General features: G+C 36.6%; 1 protein-coding gene across 5 annotated transcripts in view; it reads right to left on the bottom strand.

Annotated features, from left to right (window-relative positions):
* The window catches only part of adamts9 (ADAM metallopeptidase with thrombospondin type 1 motif, 9), a 290,215-nt gene that overhangs the window by 146,492 nt on the left and 124,788 nt on the right, over positions 1-18,935 (bottom strand). For all 5 annotated transcript variants that reach the window (XM_069937131.1, XM_069937130.1, XM_069937132.1 and 2 more), the window contains exons 23-28: positions 18,653-18,772; positions 18,278-18,385; positions 17,874-18,041; positions 16,561-16,812; positions 13,690-13,851; positions 10,376-10,552 (exon numbers count right to left, since the gene is read on the bottom strand). In XM_069937131.1, the coding sequence (XP_069793232.1) occupies positions 10,376-10,552; positions 13,690-13,851; positions 16,561-16,812; positions 17,874-18,041; positions 18,278-18,385; positions 18,653-18,772 (987 nt within the window). The remainder of the gene's footprint in view (positions 1-10,375; positions 10,553-13,689; positions 13,852-16,560; positions 16,813-17,873; positions 18,042-18,277; positions 18,386-18,652; positions 18,773-18,935) is intronic.

Genomic DNA, 18,935 nt, shown 5'->3' with positions numbered 1-18,935 from the left:
GGGATGGTGGGAGGAAGAGAAGGGGGGTTATTTTGTAATTTTAAAATGATATATAATATTCATTGTTAATTCTTTTGTGGCTTGTTAAATTTTAAATAAAATATTTAAAAAAAAAAAAATCAGTACCAAGGCAAAATCAAAAACGATAAAATACTGCGGTGGAGAATGGAATTATCCACCTATAACTATGATATCCTGTACTGGCTGGGGAAAATTAACAAGCCATGAGACACCCTGTCCCGCGGAACTTGTGACAGAGCCCAGATCGACTGACTGCAAAACATCCATAATGATCTCGGTCACCCCAGAGTTACCAGGTTTTATCACTTTGTCAAAGCTCATACCTGCTGTACTCCATTGACATAATCAGGACCACGATAAAGTACTGCTAGGCCTGTGCTGAGTGCAAGCCATTCTTCTACCGGCCAGACAGGGCACAACTTATTTAAAGCCACTCGCCCACTTCAAACGACTCAGTATCGACTTTAAAGGACACTTGCCCTCCACATATTCTTCCTTAACATCATCGACGAATACTCCCATTTTCCATTCGCCGTCCCTGCTTGGACATGACCACTGCCACCGTCATCAAGGCCCTGCACAGCCTCTTTACTCCATTTGGCTTCCGCAGTTACATCCATAGCAACCGGGGGCCTTCCTTTATGAGTGATGAGCTACACCAGTAGCTGTTGGCCAGAGGCATTGCTACGAGCAGGACCACTAGTTACATCCTCAAGGGTAACGGGCAAGTGGAGAGAGAAAATGCTACGGTCTGGAAGGCAATACTCCTGCCTTGTGATACAAAGGCCTCCCAGTCTCCTGCTGGCAGGAGGTTCTCCCACAGGCCCTCCACTCTATCAGGTCCCTGCTGTATACCGCCACTAATGCTACACCACATGAATGCATGCTTTCCTTCCCCAGGAAATCTGCGACAGGGACCACATGGCTGACGTCCCCAGGGCCTGTCTTGCTCCAGAAGCATGTGAGGTGTCATGTCTGACCCATTAATTGAAAGGGTCCACCTCCGTTGTGCCAAACCCCAATATATCTACATGGCATATCTGGATGGACACAAGAATACCGTTTCTATCATGGATTTGGCTCCCTCAGGGGCCCTGGAGACTGCTGCTAATCACTCCACATCCTCCTCACCGCTGAATGCACACAATGCACCCGACTTCTGGTATCCTGTCTCCACCTCGAGGGAGGATACACCAGGCACGGCTCCCACCCACCAGCACAATACTGATGAATATGAACATGTGCCTGTGACCATCCAGGATTCCGTCACTGCACTGCAGCCGCAACCGGTTCTACGACAGTCCCAGCGAATGAACAGACCGCCTGATAGGCTGAACTTATGACTTTTAAATTGTAGACTTGTAACTTTGTAAGTTTCACCACCCCGTGGGACTCTTTTTTAAAAAAACAAGGGTGAATGTGATAAACCACTGTAATGTGTAATTATCTGATTGAGAGCACCTGTGTCCCCTCCCCAACTCAGTGCAGGACAACTGAACAGTAAGGATATGCAATGTTCTCAAGTGAATGAAAGCCTATTGGTTTCTCCACAAAAATCTCCTGGATGATTGATGGTCCATCAAAGGGTTTATGAAAAGTTTTGAACACGGCATTGAAATTAAAAGTCAAAGCTCGAAGGATTGTTTAGTATACTATATTTCCTTCAGTTCATGAGTGAATGACCAGGAGAACTTTTAAAGAAGTAAAGCCAGCATATGGCAAAGTGGTTATTAGAGAAATATTTTGGTGACAAAAATAGAATTTCTAGAGCTTATTTCAGAAGATTCTTTCATGGTTGTCAATAAGACTGCACATTAGGGTTAGGGTTAAGGTTTACAAACTTGCTCACTCTTTTCAAGAGGATGTTGCAACATTATGGCAGAGATTGGCCATCTTGGAGAGCTTAACATGCATCAGAATATGGTTAACATTGTACATAAATTACACAACCAGATGAGAGAATTATGGAGAAGACAAGTTGTTGAATATCAAGGAAAACATAAGGTGGCAGCTACTTTTAAGGATTTAGTGGATTTCTATTGAAAGAGGATAAAGAAATTATGGAAAATGAAAGTTCACCTATTGAGAAAATATGTTTGTTAGGAAATGATAAATATGATTTGCAAAAATGTGCACAGATGGAAAAGAAGACACATAATGAGAGAATCACTTTCCAAAAGGAAAATGGAGTGTGTTTTGGCTATCTGTGTAAAGGATACATCAGCAAAGACTGCAAGAAGTGATTCAGCTGAGATATATGTAACCTAAAGCATCCCAAAAACTATACGTCTTCAAGGAAAAGAAGGAAACAGAAAAGGAACAAAAGTCAATTAAAAAAAAAGATGAAAACAGTGGTGAAGTTTCAGTATTGACAAATGGGCTTAGTGGGGCCGGTGCAGATAACTGTAAACTCTCTATAGTACCTGTACAAGTTAAGGTCAAGGGATGGGAATCTTATGTCTAATGCAACAATGCAGACTTAGGCATTTCTTGACTCAGAAAGCACTGCATCATTTTGTACTGAGGGGCTTATGAAAAGGCTTAATCTTTAAGATTCTATTGGAAACTATGTGGCAAAGTAAGTATGTTGAAACTAATATGATTTCACGATTAAAGGTTGCTGGAAAACACAGTGATGATTTTTGTGATCTTCCAGGCATATACACACAGAATCTAAAGGTATCTAAAGGTAGCATCCCACGTCAAAGTGATATGGATCTGTGGAAATATCTGACAAAGATGTATATACCGGGAGCTCATAACTGAAATAGAGATGCTAATCGGTTTGAATGTACCAAAGGCTCTGGAACCAATAGGAATAATCCCTAGTGAGGGAGATGGAGCTTACCCTATTAGAACTATGCTTGGAAGGACAATCATTGGACCATTAGAAAGAAAATATGATATTGCTCAGAAGCAGTCAACGACAAATGTCAAAACAATATCTATTGTGAAACCCAAAGAACCTTCAGAAGAAGACAAACAGTTCTTAGAAAATTTTACTGGTGAAAATAAATCAAGAGCAGGAATGAATCAAATACCTGGGAACAAATCTGACAATATGGTGCAACTGACATCAGAGTACAAATTGACTTAGAAATATTGGATGATCCAGAAAACAGTGACTAAAAGGATTTTAAGTTTGTAGTTAGAAATAAAACTGAATCTGATGATTCATCAGTTTTGAAAGTTGACAAAAATGAAGAATTAATTGTAAATAGAATTTATAAAACCACGATGATGAAAAAAATAACTGCTAAAGAAATTAATACAGTTATTGAAGAAAAGGGATTCAGCATTAAGTTGCAAAAAGTTAGAAGAAGAGATTCAGGTCCTGAAAGAGAATTGAATACAGAAAACAAGGAAAGAAATATTACATTCTTGAAGACTCAGTTGATAAAGACAGAGAAAGAATCTGATGGGAAAAAAAAATCAAGATAAATCATCAAGAAATGAGACTGAATTGAAGGTTGCAAATTTGAATCAGAAATTACAGGAAAAGACAATGAAAGTCAAAGTGGCTCTTGATAAGTTTGATGAATCCATATCGTTTGAGTCCTACTCTTTCTATCACTAACCACAGAAGAAAAAGAAAGTGAATACCTTGGACATTAAAAATGACTTTCAATTAAGAACAATTGCTAAAATCTGACCTTTTCAAGAAGCAGAATACTTTGAAAATTGATGTTCACTTTCTTTTTTGAATATTTAACCAATGTATTATTATATTTGATTTGTTTGGTAATGATAATTATTATTGGTAGATATAATAATTAGGGGCCAGTATTGTAGGGGTTAAAATCACTTGTATAGCCAGAGCTGCCAGTAATGGAGCAGTCCGCAGTTTGTTTTACATTCCTTCAAAGGTAGTCTGTGAAATCAAGGTCTTTTTCTGTGTGGTTTCGAGATAAGAAAGTCAGTTTCAAATTGTTCTTTGTTCTGAAAAGATGTAGAGAGATGTAGAGTCTAGAGTTAGACCTGAAAAATCTATTGACGGCATCAGTCACATTTTAAGTAATGTATTAAGCATCATATTAATCATGTATCAAAATTGAAGAATAATAATCCTCGTAAGGTATAATAAACTGTTGAAAACTCTAGTCAACTTTGTTATTGATCATATATGAAGAGCGAGTCATAAATAAAGGAATTCTAGACTCTACAGGCGACTATACATGAAGATAGTCGCTACACCTGTTGTTTACCTGAAATCTGTCAGGCAAAATTAAAATTTCATGGCAGTAATATGATTCAACCAAAAGATCGTTACAATGAGTTTTAATGTAGCTATAAATGACTATATTAACTTATACAAATTCAAAATAACCTCCAGTTTATTTTGCTTTCAAGTCCCTCTGATTGCAGCGATCTGAGAGTGAATGACATTTTCTTTGATTTTAAACTTTTCCTACACAAAAGTTTTCATCTTCTCACAAACTTGCAGGCATAACTTAGTGAGGTTGAGAGGATGGTGAGATTAAAAATAATTTTTCATTTTTCAAATACTATGCAGACTAGCTCATGGATGCTCAATTGTTCTCAATAAAAGACTAAATTTAAATGATTGTCACACCTGCTGTGAAGTCTTCTAAATGTAGATTGGGATCCCAGATAGCAGAAAAGAAAACTCTATTCAATCGTTATTTTCATAATGTTTATGTATTATGTGCAGATATACATCCTTTTATATTTATTTGTAGTTACTCTCAATAACCAGTATACCTTAAAGTCTACTGATACCTCACAAGTAGTGTAATTTTGTTTTCCAGCATTGATATTTTACAGGTTAGGCCTTCAAAGATTATCATAATTAAATAAATGGTTAACAAATGAATAAGAATTATATCCTTGAAAACAAATATCTGGTGGATTTACTTGGATTGAATTTACTTGGACAAAAATAAATACAAAAATGTGCTGGAGAAACTCAGCAGGCATGCAACATGTATATGAAGGAAAGGATACCAACATTTCAGGCCTGGGCAGCACAGCCAGAAACATTAATTACTTCCTTTGAATGCTGCGTGACCTATTGAGTTTTACCAGCACATTTATGCATTGCACTCAACCACAGCATCTGCAGACTTTCTTGTCTGCAGCTCAGTTATCCTGTCCACTTTTGAGCAAATGTGACTAATACACTTAGGTATGTCTGCTCCTTCATCTTTTCCGCAGAACCAATGCTTAATCTCCTCATGAACTCAAAACCAAACAGAAGCATATTTATTTTTTAATTTATAAACACCTGTAGTAAATTTTCTGACAAGTTATAAAATATTGCTACCATGTGTTGATTTCTTCATCACATGTATCATAGAAAATGTAATCAAGAGTTAATAACATTATGTTTGCAAGAGAATAACAAACCTGGAGTAGTTTCCATTTTTGTCTGGATGGTAATCATCCCATACTAATTAGATAATCTGCTTAAATTTAACTCTACTAATTACAATAATGGTTTCAGTAGAAGAATTTAATATATTTACAGGATTATCACCATTCTATTAATGAGAAATTTGTGCTTGATGTCAGTTCCATTCTGATGGAAGTATTTCAGCCTTAGTTATAAAACAACAATAGCAGCATATTTGCAGAGAACAATTGTAATTTTAAAAAAAGATCTTGTATTTGCCAAAATTTTTACATTTTGTGACATACAGTAATTGGCATTTTGAAAAGCACAATAGAGAGTTAACTGAATATATTGTGACAGAATATAGATATGTTTTTGGGAAATAAATTGGGGCCGGTTTTAGTGTAGTTCACATACAAACACATTCAAACAGATCTTATTTGAAATACTGAAGCTCTGCTAGTGCTAGACATGTTGAGGCCTCAGAGCCTTTGCAAAAACTTTGGATAGTGTCCAAGAGACTTCAATAATGGATTTTTGTCTACAAAAAGGCAAGAGATGAAAGAGCTTGTCAGAATCACAGACAGTCTTGAGGGGATCTTGCTGTTCTAAGAGGGTAATGTGGTTTTGCAAGCAGAGAGAGTCAAGCAGGCTTTTTCTCTGAGAGAGAGAGAGAGAGAGAGAGAGAGAGAGAGAGAGAGAGAGAGAGAGAGAGAGAGAGAGAGAGGGAGAGAGAGAAAGATCAGTTCTACAGTTTTACAGTCAGCAGCAGCAACTGGAACTGGAACAGGACAAGCTGGCAAGCTTGTGGAAAACCTCATTGGGAAGATGGGCTGTGAGTGCTTAGTTCAGCCTGATCAAAGCCCTTGTGGCTCATGCAAGAAGAGAGGACTGGCTGTCTAATGTTTCACTTGGAATTAAAGAAACAAAAAGGCTCTCTATGGTGACCTGAAAGAAAGAGGTTATCATCTGCAGAACCCTGATGGGGCAAGTTTCTTCGGCAAGACACTGAAGTGGCTGATGGAAATAAATCTGTTGTGGGTGTCAGCGTACAACGATTCTCTCTCTGAAAACTTACAAGACCTTCCTGAGCAGTAACCATTTACCTTTCAAGTACCAAAGCCTGGTGAAATTCATGAATGTTAAATTCTGTGCACAGTTTAAGAATTGCCTGCAACCAGTGAACTTGGAGGAATGAGAAGTGAGATTGGACTGTGAATCAAAGATCTTTTCTGAATTTACACACACATTACATACACGTGCACTTAGAATTAGAAGGGAGTTAAGTTAGGTCATTTAAGTCAATAGTGATAAGTTAAAGTGTGATTCTGTTTTCATGTTTTCATGGGTTTTGGGGTCCTCTGGGCCCATAACAAATATTATTAATAGTTCACTGTGAATACTGTAAATGTAATTTTATCTTTGGTTCAATTAAATTATGCTTCTTGTAATTCATCAAATAAAAAAAGAGATTGTCATGGCAACGTAAGCCTCTTGTTCATTTTGGTGGGTGGTGGGGGGGGGGGAGGAGATGTGGAAAAGGGATCTATTTAATTTGTTCAATTCAGTCAGCATATTTTCACTGGTCTAATGTAGAGCATCAGATTTTAAATGAGGTACTGTGCAAGCAAAACAAATACATATAAAATGGCCTCATTGTAATGTTGCAAAAAGCCACCAAATTCATTCACAAAGCATGATATGCAAATGAAACATGCACCACATTTCTTAGAATGTTATACAAGTAAGAGCACAAATAAGGCCATTTGGTCCATCAATTTCATACCAAATCCCAGCAGAACAATCTCTTTAATCCCATTACCCCAACAAGTTATTTTCTCTCATACAAGCACATCTACTTCCTTTGGATTATTTTTTTCCTAATTACTCTACACTCCAATTTACAGTAACCAATGAATTTACCAACATTACATCTTTGAGATGTAAAATTAAATGGGAGGAAACAAAAAAAAAATCACACAAAGAACATGCAAACTCCACACATCATACAGGTTCAAGACTGACCCTAGATTTATGGTACTAAATGCAGCATCAGAGGGCTACATGAAGTCGAAATTAAAGTTGTGTGAATTTTTCTGAAGCCATCATAAAATGCTTAACATCACATTTGACATATTCATTGTTTATAGTTTGATTTAAGTAAATATATTTTAAATATAGTTCCTGACAACTCTCATAATATATTATATGAAAGCAATCTTAGAAAAAGCACAGAGTCTTTGTAATGTGATGAATATGTATATTGAACCATTATTTAAATACATTTCCCTCAAAGCAGCACAAGCTTCCATTAAATGTATTTTCAGAATGAGTTACTTAATGATAATTGAGTCAAGCTTTGATCATTAAAAATGCATTAAAATATATTCCTCTGTGAATATAAATCTTTATTCATGTCTGTGGTACAAGCTATTTCTCTTCAATTAGTTTTATATTGAAATTTGAATGACAGCTCGCTCTATTAAAGTAAAAACTGTCCAATGTGAAAAGAAATTAACAAAATCCACTACTAGTTGTTCATTGGCTAAAACCTTTCAAGTCTGGGTCAGATTTTGTTAATTAATGCTGCACCTCCAGTAATGGATGAACAAACACAAATCATATGATTATGAAATGATTAATGATTACATTTCCACTGTATAAATAGCTCAAAAACATTGTTTAATATTTAGGTTTAATATAAACCTGTCAACTGTACAGAACTCTTTTGTACACATTATTAAAGCAAATATATAGAAGATACATTTCTAAGGATGTTGGCAATTTAGCACCAGAATTCTCCACAAAGAAAAACATAATTAAACATTTCATCTGCCTAGAATATGCCACAATCACAATGTTTACTGTGCACCATAAAATATTTACACATATTAAATGAGAGCAAATATGTCATTAATAAATTAAGCTCCTGAGCAATATGTACATTATTTTTGTATATAAATGCTTAAGTTGCCAGGGTATCTAATGTATAAAGGCAGTTATCCAGACCAATATTGTTCATAATACTTTTAACCTGAATTTATAAACTGTGAATAGGATTTTAAAAATCTAAAAAATTGTTAATACTAGAGTATCTCTGTTTTATATATGCTATTGAAAGGAGAATATTGTGGAAGAGAGAATCAAAATGATAAAAAAAGAGAAGAAACAGTATCCTGCTTGAAAGTAATAAGCAAAATTGTTTTAATATAGAATGTTTGCTCTTTTTCCCTCTGCACATTTGTTTATCTTTATTTTACATAAAAGGATATGTCTACACTGCTGACAGAGAATGTAGCTCATTGACAAATCAGATACAGTACATTACACCCAAGTGTTCTGCCACAAATTTAATGTCTTACATTAATAAGTATTTTCACTCTATTAAAGTTTTTAATGAGGGTATCTGATGGTGGCAAGGAAGCTATGAATTTGATTAGTATCCATCAAACTCCAGTTTACTGAGGTCATTGGTTAATGCTCATGAGCTCATAGATCAGTTAGAACAAATCATCTTACCCGAAAATGAAAATAACCAAGGATAACATTGCCCACAGTAGACAATAATGTGGATGGGCATGTCTGTGGTTTATCTAGATGCACCTGTGTTTGGATGAAATGCTCCCTTGCTCCCTTGATTTTTCATATGTACATGTGCAAAATGGCATTTTATTCTGATTTATCATTTGCCAGTGTGCACAAGCAATTCAACTAGCTAATGTAAAATAAACCAGACAACCCTGTGTGTCTAATTCATTGAAAAACTCAGTTTGTTAATGTTGCATTGTTCAGACATGAGGTAACAAAAAAACTATAAAGACTGTGAATGTGAAGAAAAAAATGATACAAATAAGCACATGTATTGAAACTTTGGACCACAAAATAAAAACATAACTGCCTAAGCACAGTCACTTACCTGTGGTACACAATCTCATCTATGCATACATTACATTAATCAGTAACACTTGAACTGGGGCAGTAATTTTGCTGTAAATTAGGCCAGGATTTTAACTGTAAACACACTGAGGAGCTGTGCACATATTATGTTCTCACAAAAAAAAGGAAGAGAAGCTATGCCCAAGAAATGAACCAGTAAATTCCCTTATTGACATGCTGTTTATGTTTCTGAGGTGATAAGTTGGCGTTCAAGTAGAGAGTGATTAAATCTATTGACTCTTTCTTGTATGTCTTGTTCTTGGTGGGAAACTAAAGGATGATAATAGAAAATTACCTGAGAAGATATGTGACAATTCAAAAAAAATTTTCTTAATTTGTGAAAGATAAAAGATATGAAGATGGGAGCTATGGATGGTACTGATGACAAAACTAAAGAGATTGGTCAGATTCTGAAGAAGGAATTTTGAAATCCTGAAAAAACTTGTTACTTATCACAGATACGTAAATGTACAGCTCATAAAATGACATCTGCTGATGCAAAGAGATGAGTGGGTTGAAAACTGGGTGTGATGTCAGTGCATTTAAGCTATGAGGCAAAATATATTGCTTGGTTAGACTGTGAATCCAATCCAATCTTCATTTCCATCTAAGCTAATAAAAATGAAAATCAGGCAGTATGTATAATGAATTTGTCTCTGAAGCCAAATTTCACTCTTCCTCATTGGTGACTTCTGAGAGGTAAAATGGTTTTTCATGGAAAAACATAAATCAAATATCACTGCTCACTAAAACGATGAAATTAAAAGGCCTGCTAAATAATTGGAACCTAAATACCTCAAGAGAGCAACCACAAGCGACCAACTAATTGCAATATGAAAAGACACTTTTGCACCAATTACCTATGATTTGAGGTACATGAATGTGTACTGTATGTTATTGGCTGTAATTATAAACAGCAGCATGAATTCAATTAAGAAATGATAAGTGTAAACTCACAAAGCTGAACATTTACAAAACTATACCCTGGCATTAAGCAGAACTTTTATAAACTAATGTATCCATAGACAGATGAACTAACTTATATAAATAGAAGGATTATCGTACCGAGCTCCAACGACCTCTGTGCCAGACATCATCTGTAGGACAAGCTTGAGTATTGCATTGTTCACGGTCAGGAGGTTTGTCAAGAATTTCACAGTTCTGATCATTTAGTCTTTGGCCATTTGGAAGCTGACAAATAACTATTCTTGTTCTTGCTCCGCCACCACAGACCTGGGTGCACTATAAATTTAATGCCAACAAAATAGCCATTAAAAAGTGACAAATTTGCAACAAATCAGAGAAAAGTTGGACAACAGAAACCAAACAAGCCTTTTGGAAATAACAACAATGTGGTATAAAATACATCAGTTATGTGGAATGAAAAGATTCTTTGAATTTTAAACATTATCTCGCATTTAATTTGTTAATTTATTCATTACGAAGTGAAGAAAAATAAATCATCCAAACAAGGAAACCGCGCAACTTGCAATGAAAGAAAATAGCCAAGAAGCTTTTCACAACTTATTTTTAAACTGACAATCTGTAGATCATTTTATTTTTGATGAATGCAGAGTTCAGAATGCAATCTGCATAATGGAGGTTTTAGTAACTGAATTACACTTAATAAATTTTCCACTACCACTAGTTTGTAAAATTAACTCAACACAATAATTGTAACAATTCATGCAAGAATATTAATTAATTAAGCAAAGGAGATAATAGATAAACAATTGATAATTCCTCTATTAAATATGTTGTGAAACATTAGGAACATTGTTTACAATAAACAAGAACCATAGAACTTTACCTCACTGAAACATGCCCTTCAGCCCTTTTAGTCTGTTCTGAACTATTTTTCTGCCAAGTCAGACTGACCTGCACCCAGTCCATAGCTCTCCCATCCATAATCCAAATTCTTTTTAAATGTTAAAATTGAGCCTGCATTCACCACTTCATTTGGCAGTTCTTTCGACACTGCCACTATTCTCTGTGAAGAAGTTTCCCTTAAACTTTTGCCCTTTTACCCTTAACCCATGTCCTCTGGTTTTTATCTCACCTAACCTCAGTGGGGAAAAAAAAATCTACTAGCCTTTACTCTATCCATGCCCCTCTTAATTTTGTATACCTCTATCAAATCTCCTCTCATTCTTCTACTCCATGGAAAAAAAAGTTTTAACCTGTTTAACCTTTCCCTGTAACTCAGTTCCTGAAGTCTGAGAAACATCCCAGTAAATCTACTTTGCACTCTTTCTATCTTTTTGATATCTTTCCATTTTTTTGATAGCTTTCCTGTAGTTAGGTGACCAAAACTGCACACAATACTCCAAACTTGGCCTCACTTTACCATAACATCTCAACATCTAATACTTTATTTTATGAAGGCCAGTATGCCACAAGCTCTCTTTACAACCATATCTACCTGTGACACCACTTTCAGGGAATTATGTATCTGTATTCCCAGATCCCTCTGTTCTACCTCATTCCTCAATGTCCTACCATTTACTGTGTATGTTCTACCTTGGTTTGTCGTTCCAAAATGCAACACCTCATACTTGTCTGCATTAAATTTAATCTATAATTTTTCAGCCCATTTTTCAAGATGGCCCATATCCCTCTGCAGGTTTTGAAAGCCTTCCTTGCTGTTCACCACACTTCCAATCTTTGTGTCATCTGCAAACTTGCTGATCCAATTTATCACATTATCAGCCAGATCACTGATATGCAATAGATGACAAACTTGATCCCATCCTGGCCATAACACAATTTTTGCTCTTTCACCACAATCTTTGACACACACCCCCCTCTTCCTCCTGCAATTTAACTGTGAATCTCTACCTCAAATATATTCAATTACTTTGCTTTTGCACTTTTCTGGAATAGAGAATTCCTAAATTAGTCCTAGAGAGCTTACCTCCATCTTAAAGGGGCATCCTCTCATTCTGAAAACATGCACCCCAATTCTAAATAATCTCACTCAGGAAACATCCTCCTACAGTCTATCTTTTCAAACCCATTCAGAATCTTACATGTTTTGAAAAGACCACTTCTTAACTTATTCAACAATCATTAAGTAATGATGCAAACTGGTTAACATCTCTTCACATATCAATCCTCTCATCCCTGGAACCTAGTCAATGTTCTTTGCACTGCCTGAAATACAAGTATATAATTCTCTCAATATTTTTTAAAATTAAATGAGACATACAACACTGAAACAGGCCAATTCAGCCCAATGAGTATGTACTTCCCATTTAACACCCTATTAACCTACATCCCGGTACGTTTTTGAAGAGTGGGAGGAAACCGGAGCACCTGGAGAAAACCCACACAGACACGAGGAGAACATACAAACTCCTTACAGACAGCACGGGATTCTAACCCAAGTCCAATCCAAATTGCTGGCACTGTAACCGCTACGCCAACTGCGCAGCCCAAACTGTATAAAGCTGTATACAATTCTCCATGTATGGTCTTTTGAGCACTTTTTAAAATTGCATTAAATATTGAAATTGTTTTGATACCCCATATCATTTACATGAAAGGCTAATATTCCATTAGCCTTCCCAGTTAGTTGCTGTACCCAATCCTTTTTATTGCAACAATTGATGGTCTCCATCCATTAAAATAATAGCTTCCTTTTTCTTTCCAAAGTAGATAACCTCACAATTTACCACAATATACTTCATCCACAAACTTCTTGTCTACTAGCTTAACCTTTATATATTCCTTTGCAGGTTCTTTGTGTACTTCTCGTAAGGTGCTGATCTACTAATCTTTGCATTATCAGCAAGTCTGTTTGTAATACACTCAATCACTTTGTCTAAGATAGATTAAAATTATTTAAAGCACAATTAAAGTCCCATTAATCCCTGGTAGCGCATCTGAAAATTTTCCAAATCTCTGTTTTCTATCAATTAAACAATTCCCAATCAATGCCAATATATTTTACCCCAAGGTAAAACAAAACAAGTATTATTTTATGCTCATTGTGGAATGAGAAGAACTGTTGTTTAATGTAATTATGCATTAAGGGAGTTTGAAAATATACAACTACATTTGTTAATATGGAGTAATTATATTTCCCTAATTTTCCATATTCCCATAAAATTGAATGCTCTCTTCTTGCATGGGTAAGGACTGAAATAAGTAAAATTTTTATCTCATATGATAACACCTTGTTCCAAATCACCTTTTCCTGACACTGATTAAATGGTAATTATGTAAAGGAAACCTGATTCACTCTACGTTCTCTGCTAAAATAAAATACGTGTGAATTGTGCCTTTATATCATATAAAATCTAGATTGTATCAGTAAACCTGCACCTTAAAGCTAAATGCCAAATGGTGAAATCTTATCAAATTTTTATGCAACACACCTGTCCCCAGTTTCCATAGATCCACTGAGGACAAGGACCAGATTCACAGGACCTAATTTCAACAGGTTTGGCCTGCTCAGGACAGTTTCTGGCATCATAACCATCTTCATTCTGACAAACCACAACACGTCGTTGGAATCCTCCAGCACATGTACTGGAACACTGCAAAAGAAACAAAGCGGAAATTGAAGGATGATTAAAAAAGGTCCATTTTGGGCCACTCTAGTAAATGTGACTCCCAAAATAAAAGGTCTTAAATTACAAGGTGTAATTGACTTGAATAATTAACTTTGTTCTATCCCAATGGCTGATGCTTATTCTCTTTTATTGTTCCTCAAATTGTCTTAGAAGCTTCTAGTTTAGGATTAGATGTGCATGAAAATGTCACAGGCACCTAGGGACTACATCATCAGAACTGAAAGAGGTAGCTATGTGACAGTAATTTTTCAGAAGCCCTGGAGAAGAAAAGGAAATGAGACATTGCATAATTGTAAGATAGAATCATAAAGCCAAACATCACAGAACAGGACCTTCAGAACAACTTGGCCATGCTCACCAAGTTGGTATTTTGGGCTTGTTCCATTTGCCTGCATTTGGTCCATATTCCTCTCAACCTTTCCCTCGCCATTCATCAACCCAAATGTCTTCTGAGTGTCATAATTGTACCCTCTTCTACAGGTTGCTCATTCCAGATACGGACATCCCTCAGAGTGGGAAAAGTTGCCATTCAAGGCCTCTTAAAACTCTTCCATTCCATCTTATACCCATGTCCTCCAATTCTAGAATAATTTATCCAGTAAAAAAGACTATGAGCATTCATTTTATCCATGCCCCCTTATGATCTTATAAACCTAAAGTTACCTCTTGGCCTCCTCCGCTTCAGGGATTAAAAACCCATCCTATCAGACCTCTCTCTGTAATCTAAATCTTCTAGTGCCAATAATATTCTGGTGAATCTCTATTGCACCACTTCCAACTCAATAACATCCTCCTATAGTTAGCCAATCAGAATTGCTCACAGGACTCCAAGTATAATCTCACCACCGACCTGTATGGCTGTCTCCCATTTCTTTTAATCAATATCATGTTCAATGAATCAAGTGTGTCAAACACCTTCTTAACCACCCTGCCATTTCTTGGCCTACTTTCCCAACTTATCTAGATCTGTTGTAAACTTGGATATCCATCTTCACTGTCCACAATTTTAGAGACATTCGCAAATTTACAAACCATGTTAACTACATTGCCATCTTAATCATTCATATAGAAAACAAATGACAGTGGGTTTTGCACTAATACCTCACACTCCACTGGTGACACAGGCCACCAATCAGAAAAGCAACCCACCATGACTTCCCTCTGACTCTTTCCTCCAAGCCAGTATTGAATCCTATTGGCTTCACTTTGGATCATACCTTCCAGACTCGCCTACCTGGCAGGACCTTGTCAAATGTCTCATTAAAATCCATATACATTCACTGTCAACCACCCTTGCCCTCATCAGACCTCTTGGTCAACTCTTCAAAAGCCTCTCAGATTCATGACATACAATGGGAAAAGTAAAGGAGCAAAGGGAAGCTTTTTAAGAAGAGTGTAATCATGGTATTTTGGTAGGAGGAGGAATAGTACATGAATAAATTAACAAATGAACAATATCAATAAGAAATATTGTTGAGTAATCACAGCATATGTGGATGAAGCAGACAGATGTAGGATGAGCAAAGGTGTACCTCCAGCAATATTGTAAATAGTATATGGATAACCTCAAATTCTGTCACACAATACTACACGCTTCTGCTGGGTGTGAAGGGAGAGGATCGAAAGATCAATGAACAAGTTTGAAGAGTCAGTTTGTCATAACAAAAATATGTTCTGGGGTTTCCGGGGGGTGAACTTGGAGCATTCATCCTGGGCATGACTCTGATTGAGAGGTCAACAGCATGAGAAGTTTTGTGCCATGTCTGTTCCCATTTGCTCACCTCAGACATAAGACTACAAAATTGAGAAGACTGAAAAATGTAAGAGATGAAAAACAAATTAGTGGGATATTGCAAGATGAATTGGAAAAGCCAAGAGGAGTACGGATAAAAGAGGTGGGCTACTTTGTTCAGAAAGATAACAGCAATGGGACTGGGATGGAAGAGAAGTAGTAAGGAGACAACTATGGTAAGGTTATGTGGGATGATAGGGATCAGCCACATATATGTGGGGAGGTTGGCATGAAGGTTATAATTACAAATGGGACCACAAATTAAAATACAGAGAGTGAAAATGCAACTTCCAATGAAATAAGCAGAAAGTACAAAAATTGTGTAATTCCTAAAGCTATGTGCATTTATATCAAAATTAGTACATGGTCGACAGCAGAGTCCACGCTGCTGAAGATCCAGCTGCGCTGGGTGGGTCACGTCTCCAGAATGGAGGACCATCGCCTTCCCAAGATCGTGTTATATGGCGAGCTCTCCACTGGCCACCGTGACAGAGGTGCACCAAAGAAGAGGTACAAGGACTGCCTAAAGAAATCTCTTGGTGCCTGCCACATTGACCACCGCCAGTGGGCTGATATCGCCTCAAACCGTGCATCTTAGCACCTCACAGTTCGGCGGGCAGCAACCTCCTTTGAAGAAGACCACAGAGCCCACCTTACTGACAAAAGGCAAAGGAGGAAAAACCCAACACCCAACCCCAACCCACCAATTTTCCCCTGCAACTGCTGCAACCGTGTTTGCCTGTCCCGCATCGGACTTGTCAGCCACAAACGAGCCTGCAGCTGACGTGGACATTTACCCCCTCCATAAATCTTCGTCCGCGAAGCCAAGCCAAAGAAAAGTACATGGGTCAAAATAATCAATATCAACTGTAGGTACTTACTGCCCCCCAAGGTCCAGTTCTCCACTGACTTCCATGCAGTTGGGTATAATCAGGATCACCATGTGTGGGCAGCATCTTGGGGCGAGGAAATAGGTGACTGCTGTGCCTCTGACTACAAGATGGCATGGAGCATTCTTGTTCAGTTCGTGGCTGATCATCAGGGTCACACTCACTCTCATTTACAATCTGATTCTTGTAATTCATGCAAATCACGTGACGTGTTGCTTTACCTTGGCCACAGGTCACTGAACACTACATTGGATATAAAAGGCAGGAGCAGATAGAACCCTTGTTTTTGAAACAACATAAACTAAACTTAAACTTTAGGCTCAGCAAATTAGCTTGTGGAAAGCTAAATCCACCAATTGTGTGAAAGGACAAGGCATTTGCTTGAATCCTCAAAGTTACAAACAGATAAAAGGGTCAGGTGCAAATCAATTAGCATCTAAGGGCACAAATTATCAATGTTATTTTTAAATTAGTCTCAAAATGTCGATATACCACAGTAGGCCCTAAACAAACTACAGTCCGTGAATAATTTAAAATTAAATTGGGCATTAAAAAAAAGGATTTGATTTCAGTCACCCATAGGCACAGACACGTTGAGTCCAATGGTCTGCTTCTGTACTCAAACTGTGATTTAATGTGTGTCTTCATTAGCTTAAAGAGTGACTTCTTACTGGTAATACTTTTGAAAAACTAATGCAGAGCATCCTCACTGCATTTGTATGTGTGAATAAGCAAAATGTACAATTGTTTTTTTTCATCATGGAAAGTTGAATGAAACTGTGTATAGTCAATATTTAGATTAGGCAAACCATTAATCACTTAACTATCATTAATTATAAGCAAGGAGTGCATGCTTGTACAAAAAAAAACTATTTCATAATCAAATCTAAAGTTTTGAAAATAATACATTGGAAAAAAGAACAGGAAAGCCAGGGAAACAAATTTCCCTGATCTCACTGACGTTGTTCCTGAAACATCACAATGTATTGAATCTGTTACATTATTTATGAAATGGTTCAGTGCACTGCATTATAAAACTGCAAAATAGGTTTTGAATACATTATGATTTCAACATGTGCTACAAGTGGATAAGGATATATGAATATCTTCAAATGTGCCATGCTTATTTTGAACTCATATTTACTCTTCACTAATTCAACCATGTGCATTAAACATTGGGGTGTAAATTAAATATCGTTTTGGACAAAATCACATATGAATAAAATATAATCCCTCTTGGAAATATAACTAAAATGTACACTTGGTTTATCAGCTGTAATGAAGTTCAGAATAATATTTCTAACCTGTGTCCACTCACGAGTCTTCCAACGGCCACAAGGGATTACAACGCACTCTTCTCTGGATGGTGGTTTTGGAAGGTGAAAACAAGCTGACTCATCAGCCACAGCACCATGGAGATCTCGACAGCTAACATATCGCTCCTTTGTACCTTTCCCACAGGTAGCAGAGCACTGTTGAGAATTGTCATGAATGTTTTGTTGACCATTTGCATTCAATATAGCTTTAAACAAAACTACTTTTGAAAAAGTTAAGTTAGCATTGATTTCTAATGACATTAAATAAACAGTAATTACTATTAATTCAGCATCATGAGTTATTCATCAATATCTCATTAATAGCTCTTCTATAAGCCATTTTATTGAATAATTAATTACTTAATCTTAATAGTAAAATCAAATAAGTGTACAGGAGTCCAAGATCCAAATCGCCACTTCGTTGTGTAGGTCATTTGATTGGGTATTCCTTTGTCCCTTCCACCTGGATGTGCACCAGGGCAAGAAGTCATTTCACAGTCCTATAACATAAAACATTCGGTTGAAAGTAAATGGGATGCTTTGATGTCTTTCCTTTAAAAGTAATTAACTAAAAGAAAAAAAAGTAAACTTTTACTCCTAAACTTCAGCTGCCAAAAACATTTCAAAACTCTTCACGTTTACAATTTTTAAGACCAAGGCTAGCAAATGCAACAGGCATATTTTGCATAGATAGTAAGAAATCAAAAATTACCATGACAAAAAAAAATCAATTGTTTTGGCATTGTGCTGACGATCCAAATAATTACCTGTGTATCTCTGGGCCTGGTAGCAGCATTGCATTCATTGTCATTGACAATTGTGCCATATGAGCCTGCAATACATCTTACAGCTCGCATCTGATAGCCTGTCCCACATGTGGCTGTGCACTGTAAATAGGGCACATGTCCAATTAATCCAAGTCAGAGCAAAAACACATTTTGAAAGGCATTACATAATGTTAAAAACAAAGCAGTCAAACTTACAAAATAATTTGCAAACTTTCATTCAAGTGTATCATATAAATGCTCCCTTCTCAGACCTGAGAAATTT

This window comes from Narcine bancroftii, chromosome 5 (assembly GCF_036971445.1).
Source record: "Narcine bancroftii isolate sNarBan1 chromosome 5, sNarBan1.hap1, whole genome shotgun sequence".
Classification (NCBI taxonomy): Eukaryota; Metazoa; Chordata; class Chondrichthyes; order Torpediniformes; family Narcinidae; genus Narcine; species Narcine bancroftii.
This window is presented reverse-complemented; position numbering and strand designations above follow the sequence as displayed.